This window comes from Carassius carassius, chromosome 47 (assembly GCF_963082965.1).
Source record: "Carassius carassius chromosome 47, fCarCar2.1, whole genome shotgun sequence".
NCBI classification, from domain to species: Eukaryota; Metazoa; Chordata; class Actinopteri; order Cypriniformes; family Cyprinidae; genus Carassius; species Carassius carassius.
The window spans coordinates 17,184,986-17,211,709 of NC_081801.1; the positions used below are offsets into that span (position 1 = coordinate 17,184,986).

At 38.8% G+C, this 26,724-nt stretch overlaps 1 protein-coding gene across 1 annotated transcript in view; it reads right to left on the bottom strand.

The window, feature by feature from the left end:
- Positions 1–26,724, bottom strand: part of LOC132130515 (A disintegrin and metalloproteinase with thrombospondin motifs 2-like) — an 89,155-nt gene that overhangs the window by 45,780 nt on the left and 16,651 nt on the right. Inside the window, exon 3 of the mRNA XM_059542234.1 lies at positions 5,394–5,562. Coding sequence (XP_059398217.1) covers positions 5,394–5,562 — 169 coding nt within the window. The remainder of the gene's footprint in view (positions 1–5,393; positions 5,563–26,724) is intronic.

A 26,724-nucleotide genomic window follows, 5' to 3' on the forward strand; every position in this document is an offset into this window, starting at 1 on the left:
AGTCTGTGATGATTTGGGGTACAATGTCATCTGCTGGTGTTGATCCATTGTGTTTCCATTGTGAAAACCAAAGTCACTGAGCCCATCTACCAAGAAATTTTGGAGCACTTCATGCTTCCTTCTGCTGACCAGCTTTTTGAAGATGCTGGTTTCATTTTCCAGCAGGATTTGGCACCTGCCCACACTGCCCAAAGCACCAAACGTTAAATGACCATGGTGTTGGTGTGCGTGACTGTCCAGCAAACTCACCAGACCTGAACCCCATAGAGAATCTGTGGGGTATTGTCAAGAGGGTAATGAGAAACGAGAGAACAAAAAATGGGGCCACTGTCAAAGAAACCTGGGCTTCCATGCCACCTCAGCAGTGCCACAAACTGATCACCTCCATGCCACGCCGAATTAAGGCAGTAATTATAGCAAAAGGAGTCAAGTATTGAGTACACGTACAGTAAATGAACATACTTTCCAGAAGACCAACAATTCACTAAATGTTATTTATTTATTTATTATTATTATTATTATTGGTCTTATGAAGTATTCTAATTTGTTGAGATTGGTGGGTTTTTGTTAAATGTGAGCCAAAATCATCACAATTAAAAGAACCAAAAACTTTATTTAATACACGAGTTTCACAATTTGAGTTGAATTACTGAAATAAATGAACTTTTCCACTACATTCTAATTTTTTTATATGCACCTGTATACACTTAATTGTGGTTGACAATTTTTTTTTTATTCTGTAAGAAGATATGCATAAAAACTACGATGGAAAATTTTAATTCTATTTACTGTAATTTACAGAATAAATGTTGTAACTGTGATGCTTTATTTTTACATGTATTTAGTCAGAATATATAATTGTAATATAAGCTTTGTATTGGTGAAAATTAAATAATGAATATAAGTGTCAGCGCCATACTGGTATTAGAGGAGAGAAACTCTGGCTTCATCTGTATTACTCTCATAGATCAGTGAACAAAAAATACCAAAAGCCATGTTCGAAGAGAAAGCACAGAGTATTGATGATTCAGTATTGTGAAGGCTAGCATTTATTCTCAGGTTACAGTAACAAGAATCAATTTTCAAGACTGTTGAAGTGAACAGAATGAGAGCTTTTTAGAAAGAGTGCTGCAAAAATGTCTGAAGATTTATAAATGCTTGACACTAGCAGACATGTCCTTGTTAGCATACCTTGTAGCATGTTAGCATGTTCACCATTGTCATTCATCTTTATAGTCAATAAACCTAGAAGTTCAAAAACTAAGTCAAGGTCAACTTTGGCAAATACATTTGCATGGTAATGCACAAAATAACTCTCTAACGCAGTTATCTAAACCAAATAAACTACAAAGAAATTATATAAACAGAGCAGAGGAATTTTTCCAGCATGTCTGATTATGAAACCTGATTTTGCAGTCCATTTTTCAGAGGAAAAACCCTCTCACCCTTCTCTCCTCCCACCGCTTTTGCTGTAATTCTCAATGTTGTACACTTCATGTCTGCCAAGTAGAACTTAAACTCTCATCAAGCCTTGCCACGTAGACACTGGCTGTCTGAGTCCAGCATGTCTCTGCTGGAATTCACTGAGAGCTGCAGCTTCTCAAATGCACACACACACACTCCAGCTGATGTCGCCAAAAACCTGCTCGCTCCAAAACAGAGATTCACTTACAGAAACTGTATATTCTCCTGTTATTTTTAGTACCAGCATGGGCATAACTGCACTACCACAATGCAATTCAACATCAAACCTACTGCCACATGTGTAACCTTTTCAGCTAAATATTGCATTCTGATAAACAGATGCCTTACAAGGGATATGACTGATTTATGACTTTAATTTGATGTCTGCGATAAAAGAAGATGTATGATTTGCAGTGTTAAAACAATTGCCTGAAGATATAGGAAAAAATCGCTAACTTCAGTGTTTATACTGAACATACATATTTCACTTTTTTCAATTCTGGTTTAGAATCTTAATTTTAACCACAATTAAAATGTAACACATTTTAATTCTTAAAGTGGTAATCGAGACAATTTGCTAGACTTATTATTGTATAAATACATTTATCCTGTGTTTAAAAAAAAAAGTAAAACACAGGTTTCCATTATTACAAGCAAATTATGCTACTGTTCAAAAGTTTAGATACATTTATGTATAATGATACAGAAGATTTTTAAAATCATTTTGAACTTTCCATTAATCTAAAATGAAAAAAAAAAAGAAAATACAAAACTAAATACAACTTATGGTTACAAATATGTGTATGTGTGTGTGTGTGTGTGTGTGTGTGTGTGTGTGTGTGTGTGTGTGTGTGTGTGTGTGTGTGTGTGTGTAAAGCAGCACAACTGTTTTCAACATTGATATTAAGGATTGTTTACTAACAGCTGCCTAAAATTCAGCTTTGCTCTCACAGGAATAAATTATATTTTAAAAGAAATTCTAAAATGTCCATATTTAAAATTTTATAAACTGCCTATGTCCTACACCTATGTTTTACGTTGTCCACTGGAATGCCACTCTCTTGTGAAAATGCATTCAACAGTTAGTGGAAGCTAGAGATTACTTCACTTCGCTTCAGAAGGCCTTTATTAACCTCCTGGAGCTATGTAGAGTACTTTTTTATGATGGATGCACTTTTTCGGGCTTCAAAATCTCAACCACCATTCATTGAAATTATAAAGCTTGGAAGAGCCAGGACATATAAACAACAACAACAAAAACTCGGAGACCTATCCCTTTAAGGACCGTTTACTCATAATGGTAATCATAACAACAAAACAGCCATAACAACAGTGATACAAGGAAACTAAATCATCGGGAGCACTTCTGTTTCTGCTGATAACGATAACCAATAAAAATGCATCCGACTTCACACACTGCGAGAATATAACTGCGGTGCACACTTGGAATTATCACACTTACTTTTTATGAATCATAAAGCAAGATTGTAACATCACTTTTAAAGGTAAAGTGAGTAAATTGATTTTACTTTTAAAAGCAGCATTGCCCAACTCTGGTAGTGATTACAGTGCTAATCCTACAGTCCTTTTAAAGGATCAGTAAGAATTTTTGTATTTCTGTCAAATAGGGTTTGACAGTTCTGCAGTTAAGCAATTCATGCAGCCTTCTAAAACAACTAGGCTGAGAAGAAAAATGAAAAAGCAAAGAGACTGTGACGCAAGTCGAGGCTCTCCATATTCCCCAGCTGAACTCGACCGCTCAAACTCAAAGTGACATGTGAATCCTTTTTAGAGAAGTTTATGACTTTATCCAGTCACCTTGCTGCTCCTCTCCTCACACGTCTCACATGGGATGCTGAGAGAGACAGAGCTGGGGCTGGAGGGGGATGAACAGCCTGGGCAATGACTCAGCCCTGGAGAACTTTTCTCACTTTATCCACATATCTTGCCTCAGGTCCGTTTAGTAAGGAAAAGTTCAACCAAAAAAAAAAAAAAAAAAAAAAAAAAAATCCATTATTCACCAAATTTTTGAATAAACAATTTCTTTACCACTATGAGACATGGCTTTAGCGTTGATAGACACTGAAGCTCTGCTTTAAATCTAGTTTAAATGGACTGGATATAGCCTTAGCAGTATTTGCATAGACTGCATGCTTTGCTAAGAGGTTACATTGAACATGCTTTAAAATTTAATTAGCTTCACACAACATTTTGACACTCATGCCAAATACTTTATCTTAGCTAGTTGATCTCTCCCCAAAGAAAAATACCAGCATGATCACCAGCACGTGTTTTGGATGCTGGTTTCCTGGTGTCCCTACCGGTCATGATCTCTAGCTGGAGTGCCCGTGAGCTTCATTAGAGGGCACTCCAGCTAGAGATTGTGACATAAGCGTATGTCTTCGATGAGCGAACAATATCCAGATAGGGTAATCCAAAGGGTAAATCCAAAACTACAAAAGCAAGAATCAAAACCAGGTAAACAATCCAAAACGAAACACGAAGGCAAGACAAGGCAGGAAACGAGACAACATGGGCTAAACAATACTCAGCAGTTTGAAGGTGATCTGAGTAAGTGTTATATAGTGAATGTGTGATTGGTGTGTGTAATCAGTTCATTCAGCTGTGTGTGTGTAATCAGTGCAAATGATTATGGTAAATTGAATCCAGGGTGAAGAGGCAAGAGTCTGGAATGGAGTCCCCTCTAATGAAGCTCACGGGCACTCCAGCTAGAGATCGTGACACTACCAGACTAGCCAGGGATCTTTTTATTTATTATTATTTTATTATTGTTAAGGATTTTTTAAAAATAATTTTCCCAAGGCTATTGGGGCCCTTAACATGCTCAAAAACTCTTGAAATTTGGCACACACACAATGGAATCGTCTACCATCAGGGCTGGAAAGAAGTTCACATGGTGGGGTCAAGGCTGGGCCATGGCACAGCCTCTTTTAAGGTCATATTCCAGGGGCACTACAGCACAGACCATTTCACCTATAAGTAACCAGAAATTCTTACATATATAGATTTGTGCTGACAATCAGTGCTCCACCCAACAGGAAGACAGCTTTTGTAGACTGTTTGAAAAATGCACGCTCTGCAATTTGATATACTCGTCCTAGCGTTTTCAACCGATCCCCACCAATCTCAGTCAATATGATCTTAATGCAAAAGTTTTTCAGGATTCTTGAATGGTTTGGCCACGGCAAGGTGATGCATTTATGGTGAAAAAAGAGAAACAGGAAGTGTGTTATAACTTCATTATACATTGGCTTATTTTGATCAATCTTCAGAAGTTTGTTCATTGAAGGAGGCTAATCGCATAGCTGTTACTACTATGCATCAAAGTTATAGCACCACCAAATGGAAGCAGGAAGTGTATTATTTAAAAAAATGCTTTGAAATCAGCCTCTTATTTTTTTACCCGATTTGCTTCAAACTTCATCAGGATAATGATAAGACAAAACAGATGTACAACTGTGAAGGGATTCTTGATATATTAAATACAGTTGCCATGGCAATGCTTCAAATTAGAAATTTTTTCTTCTTTATACTCCTCTGATTGCGGTCATATGATTTACACCAAACTTTGTCTACATGATGCCAAAACACAGAGCAACCTAAACTGTGAATTTTTTTTTTTTTTGGGATATCTCAAAAAGTGTTACCATAGCAATTTATTAAAATAGTTGCAAAAAAGTAAGCAAGGGTTGCCTTATAGCCTATCTTTAAAGTGCATTGTTCAAACTCCTCAATAATTTTATTTATTTACTCATTTGGTCACAGTGGCAATGTTGATCCAGTGGCAAGAAACTGAACCTCAGAGGCAAGAAACTGAACCTCAGCATCCATCCCTGGTCATCAAGCATGCATGTGAAGGAGTCGCTTCAGCACTCCATGACGAACTGGTGTCAAAAAAGTGATCTGACCTCTGGGATGAAAGTCAGCGGGATGATTGATGTCCGGTTTCTTGATGTCAGAGGAGCGGTAGATGATGTGATGACGTCCAGGTCCTCCTTCCTCCTCTCCTGTCATGTTGCGTCCTCTCTCCAGTGGCTCGATAAAAAACTCCTCTTGACCTGCACGGATCATTCCTGCCTGACAGGTTTGAAAAAGAGAAAGAGAAAAAGAGATTAGGTTTTTCAAAGGCAGGTACAGCACAAATCTTGCATATCAAGTCCATTAAGTGAATCAGCTATAAGGCTATTTCTGTAAGCCTGCTATATCATGTTTTCATCAGCTTTGGAAGAAACCCACGGGCAACCTGATCTCTGAATCGATCCATCCTCTTTCTAACTCGTGTTTGGGCCTGTGACATTGCCTGTCATAGGCAAAAAAATTTTTGCTAATGTTTCTGAACATTTTTAGAGAACAAACATAAGATTGCCTTGTTTACACAGTTTAAAGACGACTGTGAGAACAGTCTACGAGGGCAAAGAGGGAAATCCAAACCGAAAGGGAAGATCAATATGAATCTCTCTGCAAGAGTGAACAAACTCACTGACAGATACACTTGACAGCTCATGTTCCATTCTCCCTGTGTCTAGATTCACTGGCTTTGAGCGATGATCCACGTCCACTGCCAGGGGCGCTGTGAACGTAACGAAAGCAAAAGAGAGAGAGTCTGCAAGGCTTTAGACACACCAGGCTAATCGATTGTAGGACATGTCACAGTCCCTACGACTTATTGACTTTTCCCTGCCTGAAAGCAGGGTCTTTTCCCTATGCTTCCATAGCAATTAGACAGCCCGAACAAGAGTGTGAATCGAAGGCAAGGTTAGACCTCTTCTTGATGTGGTGGAATATCAAATGTGAACTTCAAACAGGGCCGTCAGTCATCACAAATTTGAAGCCTGGCAAAGTGCAGGCAGCTGAGCTAGTCATTTAGCTTGGTCTCCCAGAAAATATTACACAGCGAGCAGTCCCACCGCCTCCCTCACTCCCTCCTGCATCCCCTGAGGGGTTCATTACAAAGGAAATGCCCGGGCGCTGCATAAATCGGCATCACTGCATGAAGGGCTATTGTCGCACGTTGTCAAAATCGACTGAAAGTGCTGATGTGAAAACAAAACCTTAAATACACTCAAAACACTCTGTGCAATCTCTGTTGCAAATGAAAATGACAGTGTCACCAGAGATTAAATATGCATTTTTCTTCTTAATGACCTGAATGGGTCTACCAGATATCCTAAATCTGGGGGAAAAAGTGAGTGATTAATAGGATAATGCACCTCTGTCTGATGAAACGGGCATCTTACTCTGCAAAGTATTTTTTGCTCTGTTTACCAGTAAAAACCTTTAAAACAATGTCAATTTACTTGAGAAGCAAAATCACACAGGAAATTAAGACTTAAGTTTAAAATTAAGGATAGAAATGAAACACATTTAGAAACAAACACACACACATGTTTGTTTTTGTGAAAAGTGGGGACATCCTATAGGCGTAATGGTTTGTATACTGTACAAACTGTATATTCTATGGTCCTAAACCAACCCTACACCTAACCCTAACCCTAACCCTCACAGGAAACTTTGTGAATTTTTACTTTCTCAAAAAAAAACCCCCACTAATTCTGTATTATTTATAAGCGTATTGAAAAATGGGGACATGGGTTATGTCCTCATAAGTCACCCTCTCCTTGTAATACCTGTGTCATACCCATGTCATTATACAGAGTTGTGTCATGATATGTCACAAAAACAAGAGCACACACACACACACACACACGTTTGTTTTTGTGAAAAGTGGGGACATCCCATAGGTCTAATGGTTTTTATAATGTACAAACTGTATATTCTATGGCCCTACACCAACCCTACACCTAACCCTAACCCTCAAAGGAAACTTTGTGCATTTTTACTTTGGCAAAAAACTCATTCTGTATGATTTATAAGCATTTTGAATGGGGACATGGGTTATGTCCTCCTAAAGGCACCCTCTCCTTGTAATACCTGTGTCATACCCATGTGATTATACAGAATTGTGTCCTGATATGTCACAAAAACAAGAGCACACACACACACACACACACACACACACACACACACACACACTCACACACATTACAGTTCAAATGTTTTGGGTTGATAGTTTTTTTAATGCTTTTAAAAGTAGAAAATCTGGATTATTATTAAATAATATTATAATTTAAAATAACTCTTCTATATTTTCAATTATGATTGAAAATGTACTCATTAAAATTCCTTACAATGTAATTTCTATATATTTCAAGGTTTCAAGCTTTAAAAAATTAAATAAATAAATAAAGTATTGTCCCATTGGGGAGAAATAAAGAATTTGAACTTGAACTAACATCAGTTAAAATAGTTTGTAATTTCTGTGTGTGGACTGAATTTTTGGTGGATTGGATTTCAATTATTTATTTTTATGTTGATAAATTAGTACTGATGTACATTGTGCACACGATTTACTAATTCGTTCCCTCAATGTACTAAAACGTGCACACAATTATTAATGTGTTCCCTCGATTTACGATTGTGTTCAGTCGATTTGCTAAATCGTGCACACAGTTTAGCAAATAGAGGGAACGAATTAGTAAATCGTGCACACAATTTATAAATCAAGTGAACAAAATAGTAAATCGGGGGAAACTACAGAATAATTCTGATTCCTGATTTCTGAAACATTGTTTCCAATGACATTTCACCAAAAAACACATTTTCATGAGTTATGCAAGGAACTAAGGCTGAGTGACTACTTGAAAAAGCTACTCAGCTGGGTTTTACTCTACAATCGAACATGTCTGCATTTCAACTAAATAATTATTTCCAGTTGGAGTCCTTTTGGACTTTTCCAGATGGTATAATCTGAAATGGAACCTATCATATATATCAAAGCCCCTCTTTTCTCATGGAAAAACTATCTTTTATCTTAACTATCTTTCGGCCAACTCAAGCACAAACAGTTAGGCTCTAATAGCCTTGTATGAACAATCTATATTAAAATGTTCTGTTTTGTTACAGTCGAAGCACAGAAACATAGCACAAAACCTCCAAAAAAACAATATCAGCGAGATTGTTCTTGGGCAGACTTCAGTTGATCTGAAGTGTCACTGTCTGCCAAAATATCCAAGGGAGAGTTCACGAGCAGATTCAGATGCATTATCTGTGTTTGTGCGTGCTTGAATATGTGGAAACTGGCCAACCACCCTGTCTAATAAGAAATCCACAACCTTCTGTGTTCACTCTATACTGTATATGTGTGATTGCTTATAAAGCTGACATTTGTTTGACTCTGACAGCTACAAAACAATGAGAACCATATCTATACAATTGCCACTACCGCTTCAAGTTTTCTTGGCTCCAGGTGGCCATTTTGATTTTCTTGTTGTAAAATTTAACAGTAATTGATAGCCAAGATGCAAGGTATTTTTTCAGGGTCCCGCTGCCTAGCAAATTACTGTCTCCACTTCAAAGAGTGAGAAATATTTTTCATTTACACCCAATCCACACCTAGGAGAAAATACAATCAGTGTCAATTTATAAGTTCCCATTTGAACCGAAGTATCACAGTGCGGAGAGAAAAAAAACTGCTTCAACATCATGAGATTTAAGACAAAAGCTCTACTCCAAACTTAGCAAGCTGCCTTACTCCCTACAATTTTTGTAAAAGAAGCATACTTCAGAATAAGTGTACTTATTACAGAAATTCAGGACACAAAATTGCATGCTATTGCAATTAGCAATTAAATGGAAATGTATAATTATTATTATTATTTTACTTTTATATTAATTTCAAAAGCTTAAGAATGCTTAGTTTCACTATAACTTATGTGTATTTTAATGTTTGAAACCTAAAATAAGCATTATATGGTTGAAATGAAACTGAATATTTGTGATAATATGACAATTGCTCAGCATGTCCGAACTGGCTCCGTGCCTGCCAAAGACCGAAAGAGGATTTAAATTGAGCAGTTGATGACGTGACACACTAAAAGTGAAAATCGTACACTTCAGGAACCAGCCAAGACTGATCACACCGGTGTGATTGTGCGTGTTAAAGGATTAAATAAGTAAACATACTTACAGGCTGAGTCAGAAGCACCAGACTATTCTTGCAAAGTAGGAACTGCCCCACTTTATAGAAACAGCCTTTGTGTGTAGACGGCATTGTAGGCTACTTTCCCAGGTTCAGGAAACAGTCCTCCATAAAATTCACTGCATACATCTAAATATTTGGGTTGAACTGTTCTGGAACAGAGTTGTAAATACAACTTAACCACTGATTTCTAGTTGTGGCCTGGTTTGGAAGGCGAAACAAAGTAGTTTTGCTTTCACAATGAACACAGCATCTCCACAACATGGCGGCAGCGGCAACAGAGAGAATAAAAGTCACACCTTCTTTCTTTGCATGAACATTTGGGCATCGTTATGCAAATCTTCACACATCATGATGTAGACATGTGGGGGCATGTTAGAATGGGCTGTTTTAGGAGGGCGTGGTTGACTCTTAACTTTTATAAAGAATATCTTTTTGGATTTGAGACTTTAGTCTTTGCAACTTTACAGATCTTGTTAAGAGCTTGTAACACTCCAAAGAGAATGGAAAATTGAAAGTGTAATCAAGTGCAGCGTTAGTTCAGTCAGGCCACAGAGGCATAGGGTGCGACTAGCTGATGCGGTCAACTGTCAAATGGTTCCAATCACTACCATTCTTAATTAGACACGAGACATATATACGTGGCACTACTGCTCGGTAAGTATGCTCAGATGGCTCGCAACACTCCCTCCCTCCCCATTATAAGCATAAGCATATTACTGTGCACCTTCTGGTTGTCGTCTCTTTGTTTCAGATCACTAAGGTTTTCAAGTTCCGGTTGGCATGGACCTCACTGAGGTCACTCATCTTCATAACCAAGCTACAGGATAGGCGTCCCACTGCCACATCTACACGATTACTACTGTTTGCTTTTAAAGACATTATTAAATGTCTTAATTGACATGTATTTTCAAGCTGATGGTTCCAGGGGGGTTAATGTTTAAGCTCTTGTATGTTCAAATAATTTGGGAGCAAGAACCTCCATAAGGAACCATACCGCCAAAGATAAATTGTGTTCAATAAACTTAAGTAAATTGCCAAAGTGGTCCTGTCTGAACTATATTCATCATGCGCCTTAACGTGTCATCTTCGTGTAATAAAGGAGTTGCGTTCTGAACAACTAATGTCTGTCTGTCCATTAACCACAAGTGCGATACTGCTGTTGAATAAAGAACTGTCAAACTGTAGAAACTGCAGCACCAACTTTGTATAGCCTTCCTAAAGATCTGAGCATTAAAAATGCATGGCTGTTTATTTTTAATGACATGCATGAGTGACTAAAAAATGATTTTTTTAGAATATATTTCATAGTGTTTTGTGAATTATTCTGAACATGCTGCCAGTTTTTCAAAATATATTTTATTGAAAGAAACGGCAATGCATTGATGCGACACAATGAAGTTGACCAATCAACGAAGTGGGCATTTGCTTCTGTTTCTGCAAGAGGTAACACCCCTTAAAGTTGAGTGTTTTATTGCAAAGTGCTCTTTTTAAAAGTGTACTCACGTGTGTTAAGAAACAGTCATGAAAGTGCACTTTTATTTCATTAATATCCTCTGAAAGTACACATTTTTATAAATATATGTTCAATAATTAAAGCACACTCCTTTTTACAAGAGAACCTACAGTACACAGGTATCTTCCTTTTAAGACAGAATCTTAACTATCAAGAAACATTATACTCTCTACATAGGCAGCAACTCTGCACCACACACAAATAGCACTCTGCATGGAAGACTCCGATCACAACTGATTTAAATTCAATTTTACACCTGACAGTGCAAAAAAACATAAACAAAAAAAACACAACAACAAACAAACAAACAAAACACCTTACCATAGCTCATTCAAATATTGGGTTAAATAATCACATTTTAAACACACAGAACCTTTTATGACACTTTAGTTTGATACCGAATGGAATTTTATTTGCATGTGTCATTTCTCCAACCTTGTCAGCCATCTTAGATTTATCTTTTCACTTTGTCACAATGAATTCTTGGATTGATTAAAAAGGCTTCCTATAACATTGCATTAGCATTAAGTGCTAAAAAGAAAGGATCTTAAGAGACAAAAGAAATGTATTGCATACTCCCTGGAAAAAGTCTAACTAACATTCAAACTAACCAAGATGAAGTCGAGACAAAGAGGACACACACAAGACAGAGGACACACACACATGGAAAGACAAACAGAGAGAGAGAGAGAGAGAGAGAGAGAGAGAGAGAGAGAGATTAAAGATTACAGTCAGAGCTGAGCCCAAGAGACAGGAAGGAAGTGCAGTGCAGTTCTTCTTCAGCTTGAGGCCCTTGAGAGGCCAGACTCTGACATAACACAGAAGGCTATTAGGAAGCTGTTAATATAGTGTAAAAAAGTGTTACATATGATAAAAGGTTAGGTGGCTGGGTGTAATGACATTAATGACAATGGAAAGATTGTTACACTTAACATATTGGACTGTCCTGTCCAATCCATCACTGGGATATTGTCAGAGTGTGGAATATTACAAATTAACAAGATGTTAATGTAATGGCTCATTATAAGCTATAACCATAATTTACTATCCCTGATAGTTAACTACTCTGTTAACAAAGAAGCTTCAGCTAAAAAAATTGCCACTTTAGCTTCAGCAGCTATGGTGCTTTCAATCATGTTGGAGAGATCATATTTACGAGCTGAACGCACATGAGCGTCACTATGGTGATTACGAGTGGGATGTGTCAGATGCAGCATCTTGTTGGTAAATTTGTCATTCACAAAAAAAACATCTTTGTTGCATGTTTAAAATATGACAGTATTGTACAATTACGACATAAAAGCAAAACACTTGTGATGCACATTCCTTATTGATTATTTTAGAGTAAAAAAAAAAAAGTAAATTGGTAGAGTGGCATCTTGCTCATACCAAATTCACTTTAATGTACAGTACTCAGTGTCATAATTACAACTTCCCAGGTGGACTTAAAACACACCATTAGCCCCTGATGGTAGATGTTGTAACTGCAACAATACGCAGACAAAAATAATGCTTTTCCAACTGACAGCCATTCAAAGGTGCAAGCAAAATATTTTTTAAGTGGAATGCAAATCACAAAACAATTGTTTGTACTTGTTTGATAGCAGTACCTATACCTGAGCAAATGCTATTGAGATGAATGGAAATGCTAACTGATAGCTCACTCTCCAGCTATATTAGAACTCTTTGAAAGAGTAGCATATGATAAACTAGACTGTCAGTCATGGAATATAGTACACAGAAGACCAGCTGCATATACTTTTGGTCCTCTGAATCCCAGATGAGAGCAGTTTTTCCATAGTTCCTGATGACTGTTATACAATACTTGCCTTGGGAGAAAGAAGAGCAGCAAAGGTTTAGCTTTCAATCAAGATCGGATTTGGATGGTTTCCAGACATGAATTGGTTATAAGAAAATTGAATATTAACCTTGTTTTTAAACAAGATTTGTTTCACTAAGAACTGTAAGGAGATCCACCTGTGTTTTCATTCACACAGAACATTTGCAGTGTTTTCATTTATTTAATTTTAAGCAAAGCCAAGGCACCCACAGTATGAGGTGTTTGAGCAACACTACACTTACTGAAGACTCAAGATCAGTCAGACTTATGATGATGAGCTTCCTCATGTGTGGTTTTGTTGGGACAACAGAATTAATTGTGCTTGCCTGTGATCTACGTATCTTAAATCGGTCTCTACTATTGGATATGGCAGTCTTTTTAAGTTTTAATATCTTAAAGGGCTCACATTCAGATGATTCAAATGTCCAGACCAGATGTTGAAGTTCATCTTGTTTTTTTCATCTCGTTTGCCTGAGGGGGCCCGGCCCAGCCACCTCGGTCACTGTGCCCCCTCACCTCTAGTGGGTGCCCTGATTTTAGTCTGTGAGGCAGGGTACTGCCCTGGGAAGGTCTCCCAGGGTGTTAAATAAACAGATTAAAAGTTAAAATGTCGGCTCGTTCTTAGCAAAAAATAAAAAAATATATAAAGTTTAGGTTACGCAGAGCGAAATAAGAATGGTACTGCATTCAGAAATAATTCTTATGAACTTTGCTATTATTTTTGAATTTTCAAACTGCTAACACTTTGCACTTTTCAAATTATGCCTTTACTGTATGACCAAAAATGACAGAGTAATCTATTTTATGTTTCAGCTGCTTGATCATGCCGGCGCCTCTCGCGCACACTACTGCATACTGCACTCCACTGTGGCATATTTTTATAATTTGGACACATTTGGATTTGTGCCTATGAGGTAAGCCCAACTTTACCTTATGTTTTGTTTTAAATTAATTTGTTTTGGCTTTTTTGCTAAGTCCATATTATTATATACTGCAATTATATTTATCCAATAGAATGATATATTTTTAATTATTGTTCTGTTCTGATACGGTTAAAATTAAAGGATTTGGTGTAAAGTGAGGGGAACTAAGATATCATATAGTGTACATAATTTTGGTACATAATAAAATGATTAGGCCTGCCGTTATTATTTCTGAAATGGCAACTTATACGAGACTTATCTTTTTTTACATTATTTGCTCAAAAAAAAAATTTGACTAAAAATGTATTAGTGTGTTTTTAAAAGCATGCAGCAAACAAAAATATGCAATTAAAAATTAATCAGTTAAAATTTGTTACTGTGGGTTAACAAATTTGTTTTGATTCTGGGTCAGATCTGGTTTACATTCACTTCTGGCTTTAACTTTGTTGATTTTTCAGTCTTGATTGCAAATGTTTTTTTTGTTTTTTTGATGTACGATGGAGAATTAAAACAAAAATCAGGCTTGTGTATATGACATCAATTACTAGGCCTACATTCTGTCAAGCTACACGGGGCGAGTTGCATGGAGACGCTGGAGAATTCTTCAACATGGAATTTTAATATAATCATGATCCAATATTATCCAAAGGGGAGGGTTCTCTGGAGGTCCGTCAGGGCACCATGGTGGATCTGGGGACTCGGGAGGCCATGGCGGAACAGCGAGCTCCAGGGCCTGGGCAGACACCCTTCTCCTCACCCCTAGTTTCCTCTTCTGGATCGGGGGGAAAAGGTGTGGTCTGGGCCAACAATGGAGCAAACTCTGGGGCGACACTGGAGCAAGCTCTGGAGGAGCAGGCACTGAAATGAGCTCTGGGGTTGGCAGGCTTGCCGCATTAATGTTTGTTGGGCTTGCAATATTAATGTCCTTTTGGCTTCCCACATTAACGGGCGGCAGGGTGGGTAAGCTGCGGACGGTGGCGGGCTTGACTTTGCAGCTGACTTGATTTGTGAACTGCCGGCAGATGGGTCCCGGATTGGGATCAGAGGCTCTCCAGACACTGGATGAGACAAGGAGCATGGAGATGCTGGAGATTTCTTCAACATGGAACTTTAATATAATCACAACGGGGAAAGACGGGATCTCAAAAGACATTTAGGAAGACATTTAAAAGTTGACAAAGGAACTCTAAACTGGAATCACTATTTATACACAAGACTAGACAAATGGGAGGATGAGGAACAGCTGGACCTAATGAAACAACATAGAAACACCTGGGGCAAATTAACACAATAGGGTGGGGGGGGGGCACATGGAAAGAAATCAAACACACAAAACATGGGGACATAATCTAACACATTCTTTTTTTCTTTTTTCATTAATGGAAGTAATGTAAAATGTTATTGTGTGTTCGTATTTTTTATATTTGTAGCTATAGGCCTATACAGCATAACCTACAAAGCTTCCAGTAGGTTATTTTACGGAGGTGTAAACATGAGAATCTCTGGCTGCACAAAATCGTTGACAAAAATCCAGTTCATAAATCAAACTAGGCTTTATGTTATTACATTTTACATATCAGATTATTTTATTTACAAGTTGCATGTTTGTGTATTCCAATTTTTTTTTTTTTGATGCATCTGAAAATTACTTTCAAAAACATTATTTTTTCCTGCAGCCTGCTCCCCAAAATTTGCGCCTGCCCCCTCACTTTGTGTGCTCTGGTGCCGACCCTGGTGCTCATGTGGAAAATTCCGCCAGTCCAATGATTCAGCTCAGATTACTTAAAGATTATTGAATTGTGATTTAAAGTAGAAACCTGAGTGTGCGTGATCAGACACACAGTGAAGTGGAATAGCGATTCCACAGAGACAGACACAGCCTTACATGTTCCTTCTGATCATTTGATCTCCTGAGCCAGGCAAAGACAACCAAGTTCCCCATGCCAAACCTACTGCTTTTCCACAGCCTGTCCAATGGCTGGCCTGTATTTCATACAGACGTCTCTTCTTCTCTCTAAACAACTGTCAGGGAATATGAGCAGCTCTCAGAGAGGAGGAAGAGCTCTGGACGACTTCACAGATTTTTGGTTTTGGATCTATTAAAGAATGACAGATGATGAAAAAAGAGCCAGAATTCCTCAATTATGCCTAAAAGTTTAGCAGGAATGTTGACGTGATGAAGCAATGACGGTGGATGCTAAGTACTGGAAAGTATTTGCACACATGTGCACACACACTCACTGTATATGGATCAGGCCAGACCTCACACACATGCACACATTTTTTCCTGTCAGAAAAAAAGTCTCAAAAATCAGTTCTTTCAATTCCAGCCAAGCTTCCTAAGAGCATTAGGGCATCCAGCCAAATAATAATAACCTATTTAAAGCCTTATAACCTTATAACTTTTTTCACACAGTACTGTAACTTTTCAGTGTCAGCTCTCACTGAAAACCTTTTCTATCAATGGACCTATGGTTAAACTGACGCCATGATCTCATGTTACAGGCTCTTTGCCACTTTATCAGCTGCCAAGAATTCATTGTCTTTTCCTTTTCTCTTTCTTAAACGCAAGGAAAAACTGATACTCCCACCTCACATTTCCATTTACATAGTTAAACAAGGTAATGCCTTCACATTTCCTTTAATCAGATGAATCAAATCAAAAGCTCAGCAAAAACCAAACTCAAATATGGCTGAAGGTTATACCATATTTCTAGGTATTAAGAAGGAAATTGGTCTCCACTCATTCACTGGCTTTCTATGGGCTTTGTGGTCTAACTAACCTTTGGTGTTTTTTGGCTTTTTGTCAAGTATTTTCTTTTTAAGTCTTGTTTTTCCCTATTTCTCATCACATTGTAAAATCTATTAGGTCACAGGCCTCCTCCATTGCTTGAATGAGGGGTATAACATACATTCAGAGATCATAACCCTTCCACTGTCAGAATGGGAAAAGAAAAGGAAGGGAGTGTTGTGGGAGGTACTGGAATAATGGGACCAGACACCTAGTCGGTCCACTGCTTGGTCTGTCTTAAAATGTGTCTGTGTTGTAAGGACCTATTTTGGCATGCCAGTGGAGAAAGAGTTCTCTGGCCAAAGATGCTTCTCCATATTCCTCTTCCTGCACCACTGCCTTTCATTTTTGTTGAAGACCTGTTTACTTTTAATATAGTGCTTACACCTTGATTGTTGAGTTTACAACTAAGCACCTAAGTGTCTGCACACCTAATGGTTCATATGTGTAGTATTTTGGAAAGCAGTGTCTTGAAATAGCAACAAAATGACATTATGTTAGATTTCTGTGTCTAATGTAGAGAAGCGTGTTTAGTGTTTTGCAAAAGGTGTGTAGTGTTTTGGAAAAAGTGTGAGGCTGAGAATGTGCTTACAGTTGTGCAGATCTGGGCTGAGGTTTTGCTCTTTGAGTGTAAGGTTTCACTAGCTGTGTGTTATTTTAAATTTGAGTGTGTAAGCAATCGTAAAAAAACTGTAATGTTTGTTTCTAATTCCCACACTCTCCTCAGTCATGATACACAAGGAGCAGTTTTTCAGTCCAATGAGGTTTTGCTATGGCTCATTTAATTGAGTTGAAATTTATTTTATTTATTTAGAAGAAAAAAAATACATAACTACAATAGTCTATACTTTTTGAGCACAAAAGAATTGTTCATTTTTTGTGAACTATTCCTTTAAAACTAGAAAGAAAAAAAAGGAAATGGCATAAGAAAATAGTGTTATGATGTCAAACTATTTTACTTCTCAAGTAAAATTCAATTTAAAACAAAGCAAAAATACAGATGAAAAACTGATTTTTGCAGTGTTCAAAGCCAATTTACTCTGTAGGAACCTCTGACAAGAAATATCACTTTAAAACAACACTATAGCACACATTCAGCACAACTGGGCCAGAGGGAGAGTAAGAAACAGGGCCCGGTTCCCCGATAACGCTCACTCTTAGTGCGCTAAGAAGACCTCGAAAGATATATCTTACCAAAGTTGTTTATGTTCCTAAGTGTGTTCCCCGAAGTGTCCCTTAGGAAGCTTCTTAGCACTCTGCCTCTTACGTCCGATGTTACAAGAGAGCTGTCCCGAGTGAGGGTGCTGAATTAGTTGGCATCGATTGCTCAGGAATCGATTTTCCACTTCACGCTAAGGCGCATTTCGGCGTTAAGAAAGACACATCGTTCTATGCAAATGAAACATTCCTCAAATTATTCCAGTAACATTTATTTTAACATAGTTTAAGTTATCAGTAAAATATAGACTATAAATTAAGTTATCAAATGGTCAGTAATATGTTCACACGATATGTTGTGACGGTTAGACGAACCGGGTATCCCTTGCTAATCATCCACCCTCCTTATCCTGTTGTGCCACTTGTACTGCTTCTTGACATGGGTTTAACGACTTCTAAAAATTATGTAATAATGTTTTCAAAAGTAACCTATCTACAATGAACTTAGAGAGAGAGTTAGAGACAGAATATGATGGGGAAGCAACATAAAAAAGGGCACCAAGCTTCTCGTCAGAGGAACTTGAAGTTTTGCTGGACCTCGCCACCAGGTCAGAGATCACACCCCTATGACCCACTATAACCTGCACGTTTATGGCCGCGTATCCCTTTCGCAATATGTACGCCTGATCAATCACTGATGGACTGGCGATAGGGATGAGTGTGCCATCCACCAGGATGTAATCCCCGGCATGGCGCAGAAGGGCGTTGGTGACTGTGTGGATGCACCTCCACACCGAGGTCTTGATTAGTCCGTAGCCCTCTCCCACGACCTCGATGAAGCTCTCTGTAGCAAAAAAAAAAAAAAAAAAAAAACGTAACGCTGCAAGCAGCTGGACTTCAGGGCCTAAAGCAAAATGGTAAATGGTAAAAGCACCTGGCAAGCGCAGGTCCAGCAGCTCCATAATGAGCTGTCTTGGGAGGCAATTTTTTTTTAATATAGCCACGTCAGGCAAAATGTCAAAAGGGTTTAAGTTTTGCCTAATAAAAAAATTGACATGGACTAAACGGCTCCATGTACGGCTCCGTCTTTGATTCAATAGAAGGACATGTTGGATCGCTGGCATAGTTGGTCACTTACTGGACACCACCATGCTTACCCATTTATAGATCTTAGCCATTTAGAGCCAAATTCTTTGCCAGATTTTAATGATCAAAAGTGATTGCCAATTCGCTTTAATTACATTACGAAATAGCCTAGGCTATTTACCACCACATTAGTTCTGATACCACATAAAGTCAACTTCATAAATAGGCCTGTATCCATTGCGAACATATTTTATTATGAGTCTTAAAATGCCCATAACATAAAATCATTGTTGTCATACCATAGTTTGACTTGTACTGTGCTGCACTGATTTCTAAAGACTGCTCAGTGGCGGCAACTGGAGTCTTGAGCTCAAACAACGCTAAGAGAGAGCTTACGAATGGTCCAGACCAACCTTACGAAAGTGTGACTTACAGAAGATATACTTAGCATACGAACGTGTCGGGAATCGTGCCAAAATGTTAAGATAGAGGTTAAGGAATAGGTTAAGAACTACTTAGCGATAAGAACGTTTTGGGGAACCGGGCCCAGAGCAATAAGGGAAACACCTCTTTATCTCCACAAACCAACAAACCCAAATCTCGATGTCACCCAATAATTTTAAGAATTCAGATATGAGCTTCTCACAGTGAGTTCAAGTAAGTACAGCTGTAGGGAGGAACTCCTTATTTAACTTGTGATTCCCTGTCCAGTCCTCCCTGAACACGTGTGTCAGGCCAGTCTTTGTTATTCCCTCCATGGGAAGGAGAGGCGTGTGTTTAAGGTATCAGGAGACTACTCTTAAGCAGGCCAGACCACTCTCCTGCTCTCTCTTTCACAGCTGCCACATCACAAGACTCTTAAGTCGAGGTTCACAATGAAAACGCAGAGGCCCTTCCAGAAATGAGAGCTGTCATCCATCTGGAAGGCAACTCCAAGTCAATCCCATGCCCAAAGCTCTACAGTGATTTCATTTGTACCTCTAAATCACCCTGTTACTTTAGCACACTGAACAGTGAGGTCTGGAATTTGCAAAATGTTTATTTCTTTTTTTCTCTGACACTTTATGTTTTGGAGAGCGTTGCTGGTGGAATGTTAATGACATCATCAAAGCACTCTGAAATATTCCCAGGTGACAGGTGCCAGGAGATTTCTGGAGCAACCCCACCTGACTAGAGCTCCCCTTTCATCCTCCGCCACGGTACGATGACACATACACACACAAATGGTGCAAAGTGCCACTAAGGCCTGCTGCTTAAGTCTGACAGACCCCCCCCCCTCCAATACCCCTCCCCCCACCCCAATTCATTTGAGACAATTCAGAGGTCACTTGAGACTCTTGGCTCTAACAAACCTGACATCAAAAGAGAGTGTTCAGAAGATTAAAGGCTATCGGTCGGATCTTGAATCAGACTAATGCACACTTAGTTTCATCAAAGGTGGGGAGAAAGGATTGTATCGGCACAGAGGATGACTGCTGGAGTCCCGTTAAAGAAGTCAGTGTTAAGAAAGCCATGCACAATAGCATGCAAAAAAGAACGCTGCTGTTCATGAAGCACTGTGAATAATGTTACATTTTTTGTATGTGTTTTAATGTATTGTTTTAAAGATCTAAATATCAAATATTATACAACACAATGGAATTATACTGAGACATGGATTACGAGTATAAAGTTTATTTTAAAAAAAGTCTAATTTATACAATTATATGTTGTTTGAAAAAAAAAGGGAGTTTGGATTTCTTCATTTTGAGTGCCTAATGGGAGTGAGAGTTTACTTTTGAGATTTTTATAATTTTTTTGCAGGGTTTCTATGGTTACAACAACTTTTGATTGGAGAATTAAAGGCACTGTTCTTTATCAAAAATATGTCTATTATACACATAAGTTGAGCAATATATCATCACTTCGCATCAGATCTTATGGTAGATCTGTCTTGGAAGATTAGAATTTCAGTCGGATTTTTACTTCCACAATCCGATTGCTGCACTGTATTTGACTGGTTAATAAGAAATAATTTAATTAGATGTTTTTGGATCCAACAAAGGAATGCAAAAAAATTAAAGGTTTGAGAGTTGAAGTACATCACAATAGCAAAGCAGTGAATTTGTACAGCTGTAGTAGTTATTAATTTAAATATAAGGTTTTACCAGGAGAGTTCCCTGTATGAACTATTTAACAAAATCTAAAATAATAAAAAACTTGTCATTTTTACCAAAAAAGACTTACCTTACCATATACTTTATTGTGAAAACTTCAAATGGTTCAACATTGAAAATACCACACAATTTATGGGTTTTGGATGTAAAAACTATGAATTACATAAATTACTGTAAAAAACTGAAAATATACATTGTTAAAAAAAAAAAAGTTTATTTCATTTTTGTAAACAATAATGTACATCAGGGTGTTTTGTGTAACATTTTTTGTGTTTTAGGTTATTCAATTAATGTTTATTGCATTCTTTTAGTGTCATGTGTGTTATCCTATTAGTATTTTGTCTTATTTTGTATTGTACGTATGATCCTGTACACCGTCTATACATTTTATGTTTCATGAGCAGGCCACTTATGATGGACTCTGATTCATCATGTGGCTTTCTGTTATATCACCTGTTTTGTTATGGTGGTTATTAGGGCTGGACGATTATGGCCTAAAGTCAAAACCTCGATTACGATTAATGAACGATTATTTTGTTTCTGTTTAGTTTTTTTGCCCTCATAGTTCACTTACAAGGTTTGTAAGGTAAACAGGGCCATAGTTGGGGTTTGCGGGGCCCCGGTTCAGGTTGTACCAGTGGGCCCTGTTTGAAAGTGTTTAATTTGTATGTTCGTTCTGTTTATTTGTTCATCAACATGCCCGCCACGTCCCAGAATGCAACACGGCGCCCAAGCCCTATAAGGCGCGATCACTTTAAGAGACAATGAATGCATCCAATATAATACACATACAATTTTTTTCTCAACTGTTTACTTTAACTTAAGACATAACTGACAGTTTTTTCGAACATACTATCCAAGACGGGTATTTTCACATATTTTTTATGTATTTGTCGGTACAAGAGCAAAAACAGACAAATTCGGTGTTCAAGTGTTTTGAGACGCCTCTCTCTGCGTGAGCATGAACACCAGAACACTGCGGTGCTGAAGTGGGCTCGCCTCTTACACATCCTTTTCTGTTTGTTTAAACTGCGATTTGTTTTTGTTCGTTGAGGTGCAGGAGGAACTTAAAGGAAAACTTTGCAAATGAGAGGTCGGTTCAGTGTTGCTGTCTGTGAGACGCGGCTCTCTCTCTCTCTCTCCGCGTGCACACCGAGCACAGTGTGCAAGTAACCAGCTACTCAGTTCAGCTTTTCTGCGTCTTGTGTTTGAAGGCTTTAAAGTCTTTTGAATGGTTACATTTGCAAGTGGCAAGGCTTAATAACACGTGAAAATTAGGGGTGCACCGAAATTTCGGCTGCCGAAAATTTTAGGCCGAAATGAAAAAAACAGCCGAAAACGTAAACCGAAAATGAATGTCACCAGCCCCTCCCATCCGTGAGCAAGCGCTTAGGTTTCACTCACGGTCGAGCTGTTATCACGCGTCTGCCTATCAAAGATTAAGCATGTCAAAGGGCTGTCACAATCAAAAAAAGCTTGTCACAAAAGCTGCACAATCGATCGGACCAACCAACACAAGTTTCGAAAACGAAAACAGGGAATCGATTTTAACGGCCTTCTCTCGGAGCGCATCCAGCTCGTCACTATACGCTCGCAGCGAACGCGCGTCACACAGCAACTGCAGGTTCTGACACATTTGATTTCTTTATTTGAATCCACCAATCAAATTTCTTACAGAAAGGATTCAAATGTTCTCAGAGATAACACAGCTTTGGCACTCAAGGGTACATAAAACATCGCTTACGCCACACAGCAAGGCTGCCTATCACAACTGATATGGAGCAGCACACACACACACACACACACACACACACACAGAGCCTATTAGTGCATAATATCAATGTAGCCTTCAGTAATGTTTTTCATTGATGTTATGGCAGTCCACATTGCTGACTTGTGCGCGTCTCAAGCGCCCTCTTTACGTTCGCCCTAATGCCTGTTTAGTTGTCGGTGGATTTGCCTATATTTGGCGTTGAAAAACGGATCAACGCCAAATATAGGCAATTTACTAACGATTCAATGAACACTTTGCCTATGTCTCAAAAATCGAACAGGATTTTTTTTTCACAAAAGTGACAGCCCTATACGAGAGGACACCAAAGTTGCAAAATGTAACATTTGTTCTGCAAAAATTGTGGATTTTTTTTGCACAATTTTTAAAAAACTATTTTATTTGATGGAACATAAAACTTGAAGAATAATTATTATTTATATTTATTGTAAAAAATATTTTATGTTTTGTTATGTAACTGTTAATAAAAGTTTGATTATTATATTGTGATTTTTCAATTCAGATCCATTAAATCCAAGCAATATATTATATACGTTTTTAAAAGAAGCCATTTTCGGCTTCAGTTTCGGTTTTCGGCCTAGTGCATCCTTAATTTTCGGTTTCGGTTTCGGCGCAGAATTTTCATTTCGGTGCATCACTAGTGAAAATGATACGCTTTCGTGACGACGCGCAGCAGCGTTCTGTCAACTGTCCTGAGCGTCTTTTTAGACTGGCCTCAGCCAGACGGTTGAGATCGACTATTAAAGGTGGGATATTTTTTCCTATTGAAAGAACGATCATAGCTCACTATCAGCAGTCATTTTATCTATGTTCGTAACATTTCTTACATATTATTGCTCGGTGTAAGAGATAAATAAAGATTAAAGGTAAACAGTACCAGTACAAGTGATTGCGTGTGTGAATTAGTCATACCGTCTCTATATTTTTGTGAAGCTGGGGGGTTGTAAATACACTAGTTCCTTCAAACGTAGCAAAATATGCAATAATAGGTTTCGATATTCTAAGATACTTTAGTGATAAATCACAGGACAGCGCTGACAACTGCGTTCCTCTGTGCGCGCGATCTTCACAGCTATGAGTTTTCGTGCCAAAATGCAGCTGCGTGAACATGGTAGCTCGATATAATAATACACATCCGATCGTCTAATCGCTTGAACGTCCAAACCATAAAACAAATACAACTGACAAAGTTTAGTGAAGACTCAAGGCTCACCGCTCGCGCACCATCACTCTGTGTTGAACCAGCGTTCACCTCCGTGTTTTGCTTTTATGCCACTGACTGGCAGAATCATGTGCCTACACAGGCTTTTAAGGGGGAAGTATTAACAGGAAATAATCGAAATAACCGACATGGGAAAATTACGTCGGTTAGAGGTTCTAAATTTCGGTTTCGATTACTTTTCGATTAATCGTCCAGCCCTAGTGGTTATTGTAATTTTGTAAGGTAAAATGCAGATTTGGTTAGTTAAAGTATCTTGGTATATTGACATTATATAGCTTAAGAAAATATGGTTATAAATTGTAAGGTATACAGGTACCAATACGTCAATCTCTAAAACCAGATACACTGTCACTGTATTTTTTTACAGTGAATATCTGACAACCACAACTGCTGAATTTAAGTTTGAATAGTTGACCATCTTGACCTATTTCTAACAAAGAGTAACACAAACATCCATGTGTGGGTGACTTGAGTCAAGAAGCCAAGGAAGCAGCAATCTGACTAATTACATTTTTTTTTTTAACTTTTTTTTTTCATTCAGTTTTCCAGATGTTTTTGTATAATGGGGAGTCGTTAGCTGGAGTAATAATGTCATCAATACAAAATAATAATACAAGCCATCTCATATAGGGCTGCTCCGATCACGATCGGCCGATCGTTAGGCCCCTTACATAGTCAACGCAAGAAACGCGAGCAAGCAACGCGAGCGACACGAGCGATGCGAGCGATGCGAGCGACGGGCTCCCTTTCATAGTCTAAACAGTGGACGCAAGCGTTACTGGCGATGCGTGTATGCAATACACCGCTCACGAAACAGGGGGTAGTACAGTCAGGGTGATATTAGTAGAGTCGGGTCGCGTGATATTCAGATCACAATGGCAACTGAAGAGGAGTGTATTCTGTTGCTGATTTTACATCGGCGGCAACAAAGGCAACGCAGAGATAGGGCCGTTAAGTTTGCATAATTTTTCCTCTTCGCCCGCCATTGTATTCAAACCTTCTTCTTCTGTAAACACAATATACTTGAATTAATGTACAATACTTGCAATGTCGCCCCCACCGACAACGCATAGTATTGTGTGCATCGGCGCGTCGCATATCAAAAACTGGGACGACACATTTTGCTATGCAACGACGCATAATGGCGGCCGAAGCGTAACGATGTGTAGCCTCGGGGACGCGTATGCGTACAGATGCATTGACTATGAAATGGCCCTTATGCGCATCTCGTCAGTAAAGCCGGTTCTCTAATCAGCGGTACTGATGAGATGCGCATTAACGATCGGCCGATCATGATCGGAGCAGCCCTAATCTCATATCTCAGCAGCTGAATAAATTTGTAAAACGAAACTTCATGAGGCTTCCCCTAACTATGACTGCTGAGTCTGAAATGTCCATTGAGTAATTTCAGAGACAACTGCGTCACCGAATGGAATTGCAAAAATAATTATCGCTACCAACAGGTTTCCCAAAACACACCTCATACATCATTGGTCAAACAGACAGATAGTCTCACCCCCAAACACACACAATTGTAGTCGATGTTGCTATGTCAGCCTGGGCAGATCAGTCAAAGAAGACTCAAACAAACATAACAATGTTTTGAAAGCAATGCAGAGTAAAAGTGTTTTCACTTTTCAGGGAAAATCAGCCTTTTAATGGCTTACTTAAGCACCTTAATCTTGGGATAGGAGAAAAAAAATATTAAGATAACATGCTTCACTTTTAAAGACACAACTTAGTTATCCACAATCCCAAATAATCTCCTTGTATATCGCGCTAAGCCTCACTGAGTAGGAGTTTCCTGCTAATTTCAGGCTTCCTGCTACAAACTGGCTTTAGCTGCAGCAACAGCTTGTGCCCCTGCTGGAAAACGTACTCGGTTACTAAACGTAACCTCGGTTCTCTCTAGAAGAGCGAACGAGTACTGCGTCTTAGCTAAGACGCTACGGGAAAAGTCTCTTTTCACGAAATACTGAAGCAAAAAATTATCCTTAATTTTGTATTTTTGTAAAGCGCATTTGCAGCAGTACACAGCCATAGGCGAGATGGCTCGTTCGCTCATTGGCTTGTTCTGCTGCAACTGCACAGCCTATCGAGCGCGGGCTGATGCAACATTCTTGCCACTTCCCGCCAAAACGGGTGTGGCCCAACCTATAAAAGGAGCTCGAAAAAGGCTGACTCACCTGATTTATTTCATCGCCGAAGCGAACCAGAGTGAATCGTGCGCACGGCAGAGAACGCAGTACTCGTTCGCTCTTCTAGAGAGAACCGAGGTTACGTTTAGTAACCGAGTACGTTCTCTTACGAGAGCTCTCTCGTACTGCGTCTTAGCTAAGACGCTACGGAATGTAAAACGCCGTGCGCGCAGGGATCACACACCAATAAACCTGAAGCAACGCCCAGGATTTACAGTGCACAGTCACCTGAGAGACTCACAGAGAGTCCAGGACAGAAAAGGGAAAAAGCCCCCCGTCCTATATCTAGCAGCATCCGTAGATGCGGCAATATGACATCACACAGCCGAGGCAAGGCCTGACCAATGTGGCAATGCGGGTCTTACGCAATACTGCCCATATAACAGTCGGCAGCGCATAGCGCTCGTGAACTCAGAATTCCCCTCAGGGCCCTGATTCGACTATACCGACAACAGCCTTGCTTGCAAGGCGGGTACCTCCAGGTTATAGAACCTGATAAATGTAGACGGCGAGGCCCAA